This window comes from Mytilus edulis, chromosome 4 (assembly GCF_963676685.1).
Source record: "Mytilus edulis chromosome 4, xbMytEdul2.2, whole genome shotgun sequence".
In the NCBI taxonomy this organism is placed as follows: Eukaryota; Metazoa; Mollusca; class Bivalvia; order Mytilida; family Mytilidae; genus Mytilus; species Mytilus edulis.
The window spans coordinates 90,180,552-90,196,937 of record NC_092347.1 but is presented as its reverse complement, the minus strand read 5'-3'; the positions used below and the strand labels follow the sequence as shown (position 1 = coordinate 90,196,937).

General features: G+C 33.5%; 1 protein-coding gene across 1 annotated transcript; it reads right to left on the bottom strand.

The window, feature by feature from the left end:
* Window positions 1-4,124: 4,124 nt before the first annotated feature.
* Window positions 4,125-15,291, bottom strand: LOC139520983 (temptin-like). The gene is made up of 3 exons (XM_071314102.1): window positions 15,074-15,291; window positions 7,875-8,025; window positions 4,125-4,290 (listed from the first exon to the last, which is right to left on the bottom strand). The coding sequence occupies exons 1-3, from the start codon at window positions 15,254-15,256 to the stop codon at window positions 4,199-4,201; spliced, it is 426 nt and encodes a 141-aa protein (XP_071170203.1). The 5' UTR covers window positions 15,257-15,291; the 3' UTR covers window positions 4,125-4,198.
* Between the last annotated feature and the right edge of the window lie 1,095 nt (window positions 15,292-16,386).

Sequence of the window (16,386 nt, the reverse complement as noted above, 5' to 3'; positions counted from 1 at the left end):
GCGACGTATATATCCTTAAAGACTTACTGGTGGAGCCGATTTATCCTCCAAACCAGTCTCTTCGTCAGTGGGCTCTTCTAAGTGTTCAGACAAAGCCTGAATTTCATGACATTTTTGAAGACCCAGACGCCAGTCACTTCACTGGTACAAAATACAGCATGATTTGCATTGTTACTTGCCAAACAACGAGAATTGTGCATTTCTTACAGTATACATGTGGCAAACAGTATGTCGATGAGGCATAATAGTCTTTTCTCAAACATTTGAACGGTTACCGTTGTGACAGCGAATGAAAACCACATCTGAGATCCCCTGGTCACTTTAAGGTAGATCGCATTAGAGTGACCACTTTCATCATTGATGATAACACTGCTTGGAATTGGGAGATGAGAATCACTTGTGAAATATTTTGGATAAGATTATAAAAATGTTGGCTTCAAGTGAGGACAGTAAGAATCGTAGTTGTAATCGCCTATTGCTATTCAGTTGAGTAGTATATATTACAAGTAACTATTAGTTTAGTTCCTCAATGCTCTTCACCTTTGTACTTGTTTTGCTTTTATAACTGTTTTTAATTGATATTCTTGAAGTGCTGACTACTGGGCTGGTGATACCCTCGGGGACGAAACGTTCACCAGCAGTGGCATCGACCCAGTGGTGTAAATAGTAATCAAAGGTATCAGGATTATAATTTAATACGCCAGACGCGCGTTTCGACTAAACAAGACTCGATCAGTGACGCTCAGATCAAAATAGTTTAATAAGCCAAACAAAAACAAAGTTGTAGAGCATTGAGGACCAAAATTTCTCGAAAAGTTGTGCCAAATACGGCTATGGTAATCTATTCCTGGGATAAGAAAAAGTCTTAGTTTTTCGAAAAACATCAAAGTTTTATAACAGGAAATTGATAAAAATGACCATATAATTGATATTCTTGTCAACACCGAAGTGCTGACTACTGGGCTGATTATACCGTCGGGGACGAAACGTTCACCAGCAGTGGCATCGACCCAGTGGTGTAAATAGTTATCAAAGGTACCAGGATTATAATTTAATACGTCAGACGCGCATTTCGTCTACATAAGACTCATCAGTGACGATCGGGTCAAAATAGTTTAAAAAGCCAAACTAATACAAAGTTAAAGAGCATTGAGGACCAAAAATTCCAAAATAGTTGTGCCAAATACGGCTAAGGTAATCTATTCCTGAGACAAGAACATCCTTAGTTTTTTACCTGTGCAGGATTATTATAAATTTTATTAAGAGCAGACTATTATGAATTTTATTAAGAGCAGACAACAGCCGCATGTCACCAATGGGTCTTCAATGTAGCTAGAAACTCTTGCACCCGGAGGCGTCCTTTAGCTGCCCCTAAACCCATATATATATATAATAGAAGATGTGATATGAATGCTAATGAGACAACTGTCCACAAGAGACCAAAATGACACAGACATAAACAACTATAGGTCACCGTACGGCCTTCAACAATGAACAAAGCGCATACCGCATAGTCAGCTTTAAAAGCCCCCCATTATGACAATGTAAAACAATTCAAACGAGAAAACTAACGGTTTATTTGTATAAATAAATGAACGAAAAACAAATATGTAACACATAAACAAACGGCAACCACTGAATTACAGGCTCCTGACTTGGGACAGGCACTTACATAAATAATGTGGCGGAGTTAAACATGTTAGCGGGATCCCAACCCCCCTAACCTGGGACAGTGGTATAACTGTACAACATAAGAACGAACTATAAAAAAAAAAACAGTTGAAAAAGGCTCAACTCATCAGATGGACAAAAATACAAGTGGAAGTGGCCGGGTACTTGTACATCCATAATAAACGTCATATTAAGCAAACATACTGCGGGGTATAACATGTTTTTTGAGATTTCAACCCCCTCTATACCTATAGCCAACGTAGAAAAAGATAATCTAAACCATATTTGGCACATCTTAGTAGGAATTTTGGGTCCCCAATAACTATTTTGATTCGAACTAAGGATTTTCTTATCCGAGGAAAAGACTACCTAAGCCGAATTTGGCACAACTTATTTAAAATGTTCTTCAACTTTGTTACTGGTTTGACTTTTTAACTATTTTGATTTGAAAAGTCAAGGTGAAATATTTTTTCAGTTATACATAATTTCTTTCTAAAATCTAATACGTTGTTACATACACGAGCGAATCGTACAAGTCGAGATATATAAACACCATAAGATTGTAAAAATGGAACGTCACCATCTAAAAATGGATGAGTTACGATAGGAAATAAAAAATCATCTCTTTTATCATACATTTTTGCATTAAGCTTCCCGTGAATGATACAGATATCAAGATCGAGGAAAGGACGGTGGTCATTGTTGGTATTAACTTTGTTTAAAGCTAGTTCAACAAGATACTTTCTTTGGTATACATACTGAATTTGTCATTATTTAGATTCAATATAGCATTCAAATATCTACCTGTATTGTTAAATTTTTGTATAAGATTGGTCTTTGCCTTTTTAAGTCATAAATTGTAACTCAATACAATACAAAATCAGGTCCGCAATAAGTGTCCAATAGAATTCCGATAACTTGACGTTAAATTGAATCTCCAAAGCGAATAAAAATGTTATCTAGTAAAAAATCAAGTGTATATAAAGTATTAAAGCATGTCCAATTGGCATCAAAGAGTTTGAACATATGTATACGCATTCTAACTTTTTAAATGGCCTTTTAATTAGATGTGTGAATGTTTTCTTAGGAAGAATATGAGACAAAGCGTTATATAAGGTAGACAAGTCAAAACTTTGAACAGATTCAAAATCACCAATATATGCATGCAGTTTATCAAGTACTTCCAAAAGTAATTAATTCCACTATTTCCAATGGCCTTATTTGAACAATTTATTATCAGGTTTTTGATCGGACCAAGTGTACTAGTAAATATAATAGATAAGTTAGTAGTGGAACATTGGCTTGAAGACGAAATAAATCTATATTTGTAAGGTGTTAAAGTTTTGTGTAGATTCGAAAGCCAGTACATAGTTGGGACTTTCATTGTATTTGGTTTTGCTTGTAAAGAAGTAGCTAAAAGTTAATAGATATAGGAAGATGTGGTATGAGTGCCAATGAGACAACTCTCCATCCAAATAACAATTTATAAAAGTAAACCATTATAGGTCAATGTACGGCCTTCAACACGGAGCCTTGGCTCACCCCAAACAAAAAGCTATAAAGGGCCCCAAAATTACTAGTGTAAAACCATTCAAACGGGAAATCCAACGGTCTATATCTAATAATTTAATGTTTGTTACTTAATATGGAGTCAGTTGGAATATTAAAGAATTCGTTGTTTCCTTTTGCAGAACGTCAATGTTAATTTTTTGTCAAACATTAATGATATCATTAGCAGCTTCATCAACCGGGACAAAACAAATTCCTTGTCTAGAGTAAAATGTTGTATACGTAAATTAACTATGTTCATTAGTGTCCAAAGATTTCATGTCATCTTTTTCTAGTTTTGTTCATTTCATACAGTAAGTACTGAGTAAGTCATGGATAATATTACGACACTCAATCAAATTAATGATTGACCGGGGACTATATTTAAGTAATTTACTGAGGAATGATCTTAACTCTCGGTCGCGAACGACGTTAAGATCTCCTGTTATTCCATGGGAAATTGGGCTAAAAATGTATTTGGAAATAATGCAAAATTACATGACGTATGTGTATTGTCACTGATAGTTACATCTTTACACACTTGGCTATTAATAAACCAATATTTCCGGGTAGATTTCCTGTAAACATAACAAATAAGAGGGAGCTCAATTATCAAAATATCCCAAAATTTGTTCTTTAACAGAATGATCGTTAAAAATACCGACAATATTTACAAAATCAAAACCTTTATTGACATACTTGATTTTAATAAAATGTTTTTATGATCTTCAGGTCGATCAATTTTGGGAAACAGTTTAGAATAATAATATGCCATTATAATTTGAGCGATTTCATAATTAGGACTGCAATATGGAATGTTTAACAGACTGTTTTCATTTATAAAGAAAATAATGATAATTTTCAAATATGTTTAAAAGGGATGGGATTTTGGAAACTTTTTAATATTATTATGACTCTTGATCTTTATTTGAAAAACAGGAATAAGACATCGATGAATTTGTAGTAGACAACATAAGTGTTATGGTTTAAGATGAGGGCTGTTTTCCATTTGATCGCAGGTAAAACCTTGTTGTCTCAGGCACTCGGGATGGCCAACCGGTTCACAAATACCTACAAAATAAGAAAATAACATGATAGCTCACATGAACAATTTAATATTATGGACACTTCTGATTAATTTATCACACGGAATTAAGCGCATGTTACACTATTGCCATTCTGAAAAACTATCTGTTCATCATTTATTTTTTCTGGAAATTGTTTCAATATCAGCAAAACAACAATAAAAAAATAGCGTTCGTCTCGTGTATTTCTTTTAAGGGCACCTATGATCATTATCCCTATAATGTACTTTTTAATGATACAAAAAGAGTGCTGAAAACTTGAGTGATGTGTTATGAATATTTGCGTCTAAGATGACGAAAAACCATAATACATTAGTTCACACAACAGACTTATCTTTATTTGTTTCATTCAATACGCCCGAAAAGGTTTGACTGAAACTTTGCATAATGTAAACATCATGCATGATACACATGCTTATCATATACTTAGAGCAAAAAACCTTTATCAACTGCTTCTGGCTATAATTGCATGCCATTCCGTAACGTTATCGAATGGCATCTAGCCTTTTACGAATATAAAAGACCTTGGGTAATCTTGTTGTTCCTACACCAAAATGAAAACGATGGTATGTCATTGGTTCAATTTTTATTGTTTGTGTCGTTGTTAACCAATCACAACGTTTTGTTGTACACTTGTAAGACTACAAATCAGAATTCAGTAGATTCTGAAACGAGGTCAACCGGCAAATTCTGGAAAATAAGCCTTAATGGTATGTTAGCAGTAAAAAGCGTAACAAAGTACTATAGAAAAAAATATTAGCCAACAGGAAAAAATATTATGTAATGGAAATTATATTTCGAAAGTTTTATAAAAAAAGCTTTGGTATATATACTTTCTGCTGAAGTATATGGTAAAATGTGTTGAGCTTCTGATTGAATACCACATTAAAAGATCACTATATTAAACTGTTAGTTTTCGTCATTGTTGAAACATATGATAAAAAGGTCAAAACATGTCAATTTTCATATCAGATGTGCTATCATCACTCTCTAGCCTTCTGCTCTTTGTTTGATATTGAAGCTTTGGCTGATAATACATGCCATGTTATACTCTGATATAATAGTGTACGCATGAACTATTTATCATCTCCGTTAAAGGGCTACACATGACAATTGGAAGGGTCTTCATTAATAGTATTGTTCCTTTGGTGTATCTAAAAAAAAGGAGAGTCAAGGGTGAGGGTGTCGCGGAGGAATCAAACTTGATAAATCTTGACTTGTATTCTACCAAAATATCTTTAAAATTTTGAATTATAGAATTGAGAATTGAAACGGGGAATATAACATTATTTGTAATTTCATTTGGTATGACTGTTTAGACATTATTTTACGCATGTAACTGTTGAAGATTGAATGCCCATGAAATGGACACGTCAGACAAAGTTGATTTTTATGACGAATAAGACACGACATAAAGGTGACAGAAAGCACAATCTTTGTGGAATATCAATGTAAATAGAGGCAACAGTAGTATATCGCTGTTTTAAAGTCATAAATCGGTAGAGAAAAAAAAACAAATCCGGGTTACAAACTAAAACCGAGGGAAACACATCAACTATAAAAGTGAACAAAAAAAAAAAAAAAAAAAAACCAAACGACAATGCAACATACACGGAAACAGTGATATTGTTGCCTCAAATTACTGGAGAATAATGGCTTTTTCCCCTGGAGAAAATTCCCAATTTGAAAAAAAAATAGGCTTAAAATTTTTCCAAAAAGACAACTTTTTTCCCAAACAGTGCAGTCTCAGTAGTAATTGTGCATGAATACAAACTGAAAAACAATCGTTTAATCATTCTTCATGCCTAAAATGACTATATGTGCAGATTTGATGGTCTATTTTTATTAAAAGTATCTTCACTGACAAAAAGGGGTCTTATTTAAAATGAGGGTTAACTTCTTGAGGAAAGGGCTGTAAATTGAAGTTCCAGTCATAATCATGGTTTATTATAAATTTCCCAATTTGATAAAAATGACGCAAATTTTCCCAATTAAAAGGGGCAGAGGTAGTTTTGAAAAAAAGCCAACATTATCACTGGGAAACGAACTATAACAAGAACATTCAAGACAGAGATATACACAAATATACAATAAAAATAGTACTTTCGACATGCTAACCACAGAAAAAAACCCAAACGTAAAACAACATAGGACAGCACAACAGAACTACGAACTGTCTTTCACACGACTAGATCAATGCTACAAAAGTGATGTCACATATAAATTTCTTAATATTTGCCACAGTTCAGGATCAGGTTTGGACAAATGTAACTATGTCATTTAATGTAAAAAAAAATTAAAAAATTCAAGAATACTGATATAAAATTATGTTAGAAATAAGATAAATAATTGTCTCATCTAGCTATGTCGGTATTTCTTCTCATTTAAAAATTAATCGTGTTCATATAGTTGATTTCAACTAAAATCTTATAAATGAACTGGGTGATTGATCTTTCAGTTTTTTTTTTACATAAGAATAGAAAATAAAAAAATGTACAACTACAACATGTTCATGTACAAACGATAAGACATTTAATTATATACGATTAGAATCACATAATACAACATCATATCTAAATAGTTGTTGTGTGTCACTTTGATCTCTTGTGGAGAGTTGTCTCACCGGCAATCATACCACATCTTCTTTATTTATACTTAGTTATGTAAGGATGTACTTAAGTGAGGTTAGGTAAAATTTAAGAAATTAAGAAATTAAAATTGATACTATAAGCTGGTAGAGCATCAATCAAGGATAAAGATAAGCTAAAAATTTGATAGGTCATGGACCTCCTTTTCGAGATATTTGAGGTTTAAAATATGGCGGGAAAAGGCTGACTCGGACTTTAACCTTATGTTCACATTGGTATTATTTGGATCTCAAAACAAAAGAAAGAAAATCAAGAATCTTTTAAAATTTTGGTAAATGACCATTCGTGAGCTATTAAGTTTTCTATGAAAAAATAAATGGGTGTTATGGGGCAAAATATTTTACATTGTATTGTATGGAAAAACACCAAGGAGTTCGAACATTTGACACAAATTCAAAACCTCACCTAAGTACATCCTTAAGACACGGACACATCGCTTACATCAATCAATTCGTGATGGTGTTCATGACATTTACGGATTGTCATTTTTAATCTTTCCCCCTTATAATTTTTTGGAGCAGTTTCTACATAATGAGCACAATCCTGTATATGGATTCCGTACATTATGAGCATGCACGAGAATAACGTATCAACTAAGATATGTTAACACCATACGATGGGGCAGAGGGTATGAAAAAGAGGACGAAAGATACCAGATGTAACTGCTGAGAAATTGAAAATTGAAAATAGATCAATTGGGTAGTTGAAATCGTCCCGTTTGTCATAGATTTCATTGTGAAATCGTCCATACACATATAAAACGGCATTCGTATGAATCAACTCGATGTATTAGTGTTTAAGCAATTAATATTTCTATAATATGAAATAGCAAAACATTAATAATTTATTATCAAAAATAAGATCGTTATTAGTCCATTTACGTATGTTATTGATACGTTTATGTTTCCATGTGTATGCTTACCAGGATGGCTCATAGGTGTGTGAGATGGGGTTTGTCCTTCAAACCATACACAATTAGGATCTCCTAGTTCCTCTCCGTTTGTTTTATTGTCTCGATCTGAATCCATACGACAAAGTTGTATGCTCCAAAAATTTGAAGCACTCGTAAAATCCTAAAAATAAAATAAAAATTGTATATTTTCTTATATTGTTCTGTTACACCACTATCTCAAGTTAAGAGAGGGTTAGTGCATTCAAACAAGTTGAAAAACGCCACCAGTTAGTTTTGTCGTTGAATTGATTTACACTAGTTATTTTGGGGCCTTTTATAGCTTCTCTGTGTCGACCTATAGCTGTTATTGTGATCAGTTGACTCATTGTCATTTAAACTACGTCTTGCAAATTTTTGTTCTTCACTCGCCATGATTCGACTTCACGCTATTTCCACACGGCCATCTTAACTGAACTAAAAATTCAGCTTTCAGTGGCCTTTCCTTGTCAGAAGAATCTACACTTGTAACACTGAATGATATACAAGTCATGAAGATGGATTTGATTGCAGATTAGCTTAATTGTTTATCGTAAAGGATCGTTAGATGCAGTCACTGTAATAATTTAAGTAAGTCTTAACAAGTGACAACTCTACGACATATTTATCCATTTGATGACCAGTGAAGGTGATAACTGCTGAAAACATATTATATTCATAAGTACTCTAAATATCAGCACAACATTTGCAGTTTTAACATTGCCGTGTTATGGTGAATTTGTAAAATCAGGGAATTGTTAAATCCGTAAATTTTAGGGATTTTGTATCATCATTGAACTGATTAGTGATTTGAACACTGAAATAATCAAAATCTTGTTTGCAGATTTCCTGGTTTAATTCATTGAATTTGTATAAAAAGGTACTTCTTTTTTATTTTAGAATTCTAATGAAAAAGTCTACAACAGTTACCCTCAAGATGTTTGAGGTTAAATGAGCCTTATATACTGATATTAATGAGCAATTTACATCAAACAGCTGAACAAACAATATGACTGAGGCGGATATGTATAGATCAAACTTACTCACAAACAATTATTCCAAGAATTTTCCATATTTCATTTGGTCATGCTTACAGATATTGATTTGATGATTGGTATATATTTTATCAAGATCAGTTACGGATTTATTTCGAATTTTGGTCCGGTCTAATGATGTATTGCAGACAATGGTAATTGGAATTAGAATATTCACTCAAATAATCAGTTTTCCTCAGATTTTTTGGTCGTACTTGATATTTGTTATATAATTGACACCATGACAAGTTATAGATTAAGTTAAAACTTTGGTCCAGTACAGTAAAGGTAATGTTAAGCCGGGCAATTCTCACAGCTACAGTGCTTGTTTAAATTGTATTAAAAAATACACATTTCTTATATCAAGATGCTGAATTCACTAGCAATTTAACTAAGAAGTTATATTTTACCAGAAGTTACGATGTTCTGAATTGTAAATCGATTAATGTCGTCTACGGATTAGAGTGCAAACTTTGAGGATTGGTATACGTCGGTGAAACGAAAGAAAGGCTAAACAAACGTATGTGCGGTCATAGATCAGACATTAACCTCAATGCTAACGACATTCTTCACCAGCATTTCAATCAGCCCGATCATTCCATCGTTTCTATCTTATCCCGTGCATAAAAACAATGCCGTATTTGTCAAAACCTTTTCAACTTTTTATCTTCAGTGCTGTACAACTTTGTACCTTTTTCACGTTCGATCTTTTATATATAGGCGTTATGTATTCAGGTTTAGTTTTCTGTAATTAGTTAATACTTTAGTTTCTTTGTGTATATCTCTTTCATATTCATTTGATAAAATTTACTGTTTGCAATAGCATGAATTGTTCTATATAATAAGAATGTTCTTATCCCGGGCATAAAAACAATGCCGTATTTTGCGAAACCTTTTCAACTTTTGATCTTCAGTGCTGTACAACTTTGTACTTTTTTCACTTTCGATCTTTTATATCTGGGCGTCACTGGTGAGTCTTGTGTGGGCAAGGCGCGTTTTTGGCGTATTGAATTTTAAACCTGATGCTTTTTGTTATCTATTAATCATGTTTTTCTGTGTCTAATATGTTCTCCTATTTATTTGTATTGTAGTCCTGTAATATTATGTTGTCATTTCAATGTTATATTTAACTTTGCCATTAAAGTGCGAGGTTTGGCATGCCTTAAAACCAGGTTCAACCCACCACTTTTATTCCCCTTTAAAAGTGTCCTGTACCAAGTCAGGAAGATGGTCATTGTTATATATTGTTCGTTTCTCTTTGTGTTGCATTTTAACGTTGAGTCGTTTGTGTTTTCTCTTATTTTTGAGATATTGAGATAAGACGTGGCACGGTACTTGTCTATCCCAAATTCATGTATTTGGTTTTCATGTTACATTTGTTATTCTCGTGGTGTTTTGTCTGATGATTGGTCTGTTTCTGTGTGTGTTGCGTTTCGATGTTGTGTCGTTGTTCTCCTCTTATATTTAATGTGTTTCGCTCGGTTTTGGTTTGTTACCCCGATTTTGTTTTTTGTCCATGGATTTATGAGTTTTGAACAGCGGTATACTACTGTTGCCTTTATTCTATAACAGTACGCATTAGCGAAAAAATATACCATAGTTCTAACCATCCTTATCTTGCAACGCCTCTCCGTAGACAAAAAGAGGACTACTGGGTTAGACAATTGGGAACTGCAACACCATATGGTTGCAATGACAAAATTGATGGTATAGGTTCTATCTAGTCCATCGTGTAGCTCGGTGAATGTGATGAATATTTTCAACTCTACTCCTCGACGTAGACGCAGTCATATCATGGTCATCGCCATTATACATCACGTACTCTGCATGATGTCTCTATTAATGACTTGCTGCCATTTATACAAAAACCGTAAGGTATTCATCACATTCGCACGAAGCCTTATTCATAATTACCCCGTTCAAAACTTCATTCTCTGTTCAATTTATGTTTGGAAACCAATGTTTGGAAACCAATGTTACAAACCCTCATGCAAACCAATACAAACTTACAGCTATAATTTCGGACATTGCAAGTCACAGACTTTTCAAGCTAGTCCGCATTGGAAATTGGAAAAGATGAAAACGAGAAAGGATCTTTTCTTAATCTTTCCTTTGCCAACAAAAGTCTCGATGGCGCCAACTTAGGCAACATCCTTCATCATAAATAAGTTCAATCGAAAATACCTCCTTATTTCAAAGACCACTCTGTACCAAACATTTCTTTTACCTATACCAAACCTATTGCAACTAAAATTTTCAATTACAAGCACGTTTTGTATGATCTCAGTCTTGACGACTTCAAGTCTAAACCTGCTGATTGCACTTGTGCTAGTTCCCAATTTACATATAATCCGGCTGGCCACGTTCTTACCAGTTTCTTTATTCTGATTTGTATCAACGACCTCACTGTCTTAATTCATTCGGAAAGAGTGTCTTTGTCTTTGTCTTCCCTCTCGCTGTCTGACATAATCCTTGACTGAATCCATAAAAAAATTAAAGTTGTATTTTCAATTGATGGATTTCGGCTCACGATATTTTGGACCTCTCAATAACACATTTCGTACGGAAGTGTTATAAACTGAATGCGTCTATCAATGCCCATGCTACGTCAATCTTTAAAGACCCTAATGTTTCAAAACACTTATCCTACCGTCATGACAAATATGTTGTTGTCCCCGCAGATAAAGCCCCAAATAACATCGTTTTTGTGTGTAAAACTCATTACATTTACTGCTTGATAAACGAATTAGGTATTGACACTTTACTTGGAAACCCAACATATATCCTCACAACACTTACCAAAGAGGAAATCCTGGAAAATCATGGATCTGTTTTATGTTTCTTTGGAATTTCAACTAATAATGATGAAATGGATTTCCAATCACTGTATTGAATACCTTAACTGTATAAGTGTCCTTACAAACAAAGGAATATTGCTGGGTCTTCCAAGTGCTCCACGAAACCTCTTTCTAAATTATTAACATCTATTTTATCAGCAATCTAAGACGGACTTCAAAGTTATTGTGAAACTGCCTATTCTAGTGTGGCGTGAATCGGATGTGGATAATTAAAAATTCCAATGATCTTTTAGAGTACATACAATCTAACGCTCTTTCATCCTGTAATAGTATTAAAACATTTGACTTTTCTACATTTTATTCAAGTATTCCTCATTCCAAACTAAAAGATAAATTGAAAGAGTTGGTATTGCTTTGTTTCATAAAAAGGAATGGCCAACTAAGATACAAGTATCTTGTCTTGGGAAGGGATAAATCCTACTTTGTAAAGGATCACTCAAACAAAAATTTTTCTGAAACTGACATTATCAAGATGCTTGATTTCCTGATTGACAACATATTTGTTACGTTCGGAGGACGTGTTACTCAACAGACTATCGGCATTTCAATTTTGCCCCTCTTCTTGTCGACTTGTTTCTTTATTATTATGAGGCTGACTTCATACAGGAACTTCTTAGGAAGAAAGATAAGAAGTTAGCCATATCCTTTATCTCTACTTTCCGCTATATAGATTATGTTCTTTCACTGAATAATTCAAAATTTTGTGACTATGTCGAATGCATCTATCCCATTGGGCTAGAGATAAAGGATACAACAGATACAGTTAAGTCGGTCTCATATCTTGACTCATATCTAGAAATTGACAATGAGGGTCGTTTGAAAACAAAACTTTACGACAAAAGAGATGATTTCAGCTTTCCAAATGTGAACTTTCCATTTCTAAGTAGTAACAATCCAGCAGCACCTGCATACAGTGTATATATCTCCCAATTGATACGATATTCCCGTGCTTGCATTTCCTATCATGATTTTTCTTGATAGAGGGTTGTTGCTCACAAGGAAGCTATTAAATCAAGAGTTCCAAATGGTGAAGTTGAAATCATCATTTCGTAAATTTTACGGACGCCATCACGAGTTGGTTGACCACTATGGAATAACCGTTTCACAGATGATATCGGAAATGTTCCTTACGTCGTAACAAATATACCCTACCCTATTCACGAATGTGACCTACCGAATTGGACTATTTACCGGATTTGTAATAACATAAGTAATACGACAGGTGCCATATGTGGTGAAGGATCTGCCTTTTTTGTGGGGGTTCGTGCTGCTTAGTCTTTAGTTTTCTATTTTATGTCTTGTGTATTATAATTTGTCTGTATGTCTTTCTATTTTTTAGCCATGGCGTTGTAAGTTTATTTTCAATCTATTAGTTTGACTGTTTCGGATATGTTCCTTACGTCGTAACTACAATCCCCTTCCATTTTGTGAATGTGAACTACCGAATGAGACTATTAACCGGATTTGTTATAACATAAGCAACACGACGGGTGCTACATGTGGAGCAGGATCTGTTACCCTTGCGGAGCACCTGAGATCACCCCTAGTTTTTGGTGGGGTTCGTGTTGTTTATTCTTTAGTTATAGCCCTTAACCAACCACAATGCTGTCTATAATAGTGATGGTACGGCTTTTAATTCAGCTTGGGCGTGACACGTGTATTGTTTCTGATAGTTTGTACGTTGCACGGCGAGAGCTATAAAAGCAATCGAGTTGAGATGACAAATGATAATCTGTTTATCGCTGTTTTACCTATATCGAAATTGTCAATTTCATTAACAACGCCACGTGGCTCCTTAGTTTCTAGCGATAATTTTCGATCTCAAGCAAGTAGCATGATATGAAAAATTGTCACAAAAAAGATCAAAGAAAAAATGCATAAAATGCATAAAATAGCGAAAATATCCGATATTTTACTTCGCTGTGTGAACATGTTTGATCAGATACGATAAACAATCAATCAAGCATACTAAAGAAAAAAGTATGTTCTCAAATTCGACATCAGATGTGTTTTTCTTCAAACATGTCCGGCAAAATTTTCTAAGGTGTTATAGCAGTCAATAACCGAGGTATACAAATAATGATCCGAGGGATAATTTTATAAGCAAACAACACGTTTTTAAATTTAGCGCGTCCGAAGCTTAGGGACTTAAAGGGACAGAAAAAGACCTCATATTTCATTTTCTGTGATTTCTATTTATCTTAAAAGAAATAAAACCTCGCTTAACCTAGTCACGTCATCAGTTGAATTATGTTACATACATTTAAATACAAAACTAGATTGTCTTTAATTACAAGCAGACACTGCCAAATCTATCTGTATTCAAGATAATCGCTTACATTGAAAACCATTAAAAACATATCATGCCTACGTATATCTTTTCTGAATAAAACTTTCAACAGGAACATCAAACCCACCCAAAAAAATCAAAAGGACAATATTAGTTTTTTTAGCTCGTTATCTATGGCAATCTGTCATAAAATTGAGCAATAAATTACTTTTCGCTTAATTGTGTGATTGGTCCTAGCATATCATGTTGTCACAGTTAAATGTATATAAGAATACATCTGAAAACCTTATTTGTAAACATTGACATTTCTCTACGTTTATGCAAATTGCTTTGATACATACAATTTCATTTGGTTATTTTCCCAAATCCATTCAATGATAACTAATGTAAACATATGTTTTGCCATTGTTAAACGGCTTTAAGGAAGTTCGCTTCTCAGTTTTAAAGTAATTAACTTTTTAAAACACTAGTTTATATAGATAGGGGGTTAATAAAGGAACCCAAAGAATTTTTATAAAAAAAATTTATAAGACTTTTACATATTGCTTATCATTATACATGTAAAAGATTTATAAAAAGAAAAATGGGGGTCATCGGGCAAATTTTTTCCAGACTTTCAAATGGATAAAACCAGAGGATTCCGAAAATCTGTCAAAAAATCCAAAACATGACAAGCCAGCTTCCTTAAGCAATAATTTCCATTTACATTAAATTCAAGTAAAACGTTATACTCTAGTAAATGTATAAAAAGTGAAAACACAAAAATACTGAACTCCGAGGAATATTCAAAACGGAAAGACTATAACCAAATGGGCAAAATCAAAAGCTCAAGCACACCAAACGAATAGACAACAACTGTCATATACTTGACTTGGTACAGGCATTTTCTTATTCAGAAAATGGTGGATTAAACATTTTACCTTTCAAACAAAATCACCAATAATGGGAAAAAGTAATGCTATGGAAGAAAAACAGTTTTACTAATTTCTAATTTAAGATTGAAAAACTCACCCGACCAAACTTATTTTTGATAAGTGTATGATGCAGTGGGTTGTAGTGTCCAACTGCGTTCCACACTCCGGGGGATACACACGGATTAGGAACATTGTATCCATTTGGAATGTAATCCCTGTAACTTGGTTTACATGAATAAATCTGGATAGTAACCAGTATAACTATAACGCACGTCCACATTGTATATTGTCTGTAAGTAGAAAGGCCTTATCTATCGTACCTAGACGGTTCTTACGTATGTCTTTATCTTTTGACATGCATTGATCAGTTATCGAAGGAAAGGGATTTTTTTTGGGAAAAACCCAAGCCTAGATTTTAAATTTATCAACCACTCAATTTTATTGGATATAATAATATAGAGTTATTGCATGAAAATTGGGGAATATTGTCCCGAGTAGAATTTTATATTGCACGAGCTTGCGAGTGCAATATATGTTCTACGAGGAACAATATTTCCCAATATTCATGCAAATAACCCTTTTATTGTATAGCAATATAATATTTAAAAGTAAAAATTGGTTTAAACTAAGATTTTGTCGTTGATGACGTCTTGGATTTTGAAGATTTATTGCACTAGTGCAATATTAGAATTTATTGCACGCTAACTTTTGGTTACCTTTTGTGGGAAATATTATATTGCTATACAATAATATTGCTTTTTAGGCCAATTATTCTTTTTAATAAAAGTTGAATAATCTAACCTTCATTTGTCGAGATTGTACATAGCAATACTGTAACAGATAATCTTGAAGTACTAGTGTATGTTCTGTTGCGATATACATAGGTTTCTGTCTGTTTTCTAGACCATATCTATATTTCTACAAATTCTTAACTTTTGTAACTGTATACTTTTGTCATCTAATCGCTTATACCAAAGACAACCCCCAGTATTCATCTCCTTATGAATTGTTCTATTTTACACGCGTTTAAAGCATTTCCGTTTAAGTTCATTCAATACTACCTCTTCCGTTATAAAATAAAAGTGCACACGGTTACATGTCTGTATTCTAGAACACAATCATATCTTTCCAGATTCTAAATGTTTTATCACTTCACCATATTCAGTTTTCCTCATTTTGTTGTTTACTTATTTATAGCATAGACAAGCTACCCCATTAACACTGTAATAAAAGCATTTCCTCAATTCAAATTTCGAGAATTAATCCGCTTACTAGAACTTTGCGGGATCTAAAGAAACTATGGCCGATATAATCTTGATTTCACTGATTAAGAAAAAAAATTATCAATTTATTCCAGTGTGTTAAAGTCTCCTTTTCATATTATCTATTTTGTGCTTTATTACATATTTT

What these genes read in the sequence shown, in the direction of transcription:
- LOC139520983 (XM_071314102.1), bottom strand. Translation starts at nt 15,256, where the DNA reads ATGTGGACGTGCGTTATAGTTATACTGGTTACTATCCAGATTTATTCA. An exon ending in TCAAAAATAAGTTTGGTCGG is followed by an intron (nt 8,026 to 15,073) that starts GTGAGTTTTTCA and finishes TTTTATTTTTAG; the next exon opens with GATTTTACGAGTGCTTCAAA. An exon ending in CACACCTATGAGCCATCCTG is followed by an intron (nt 4,291 to 7,874) that starts GTAAGCATACAC and finishes CTTATTTTGTAG; the next exon opens with GTATTTGTGAACCGGTTGGC.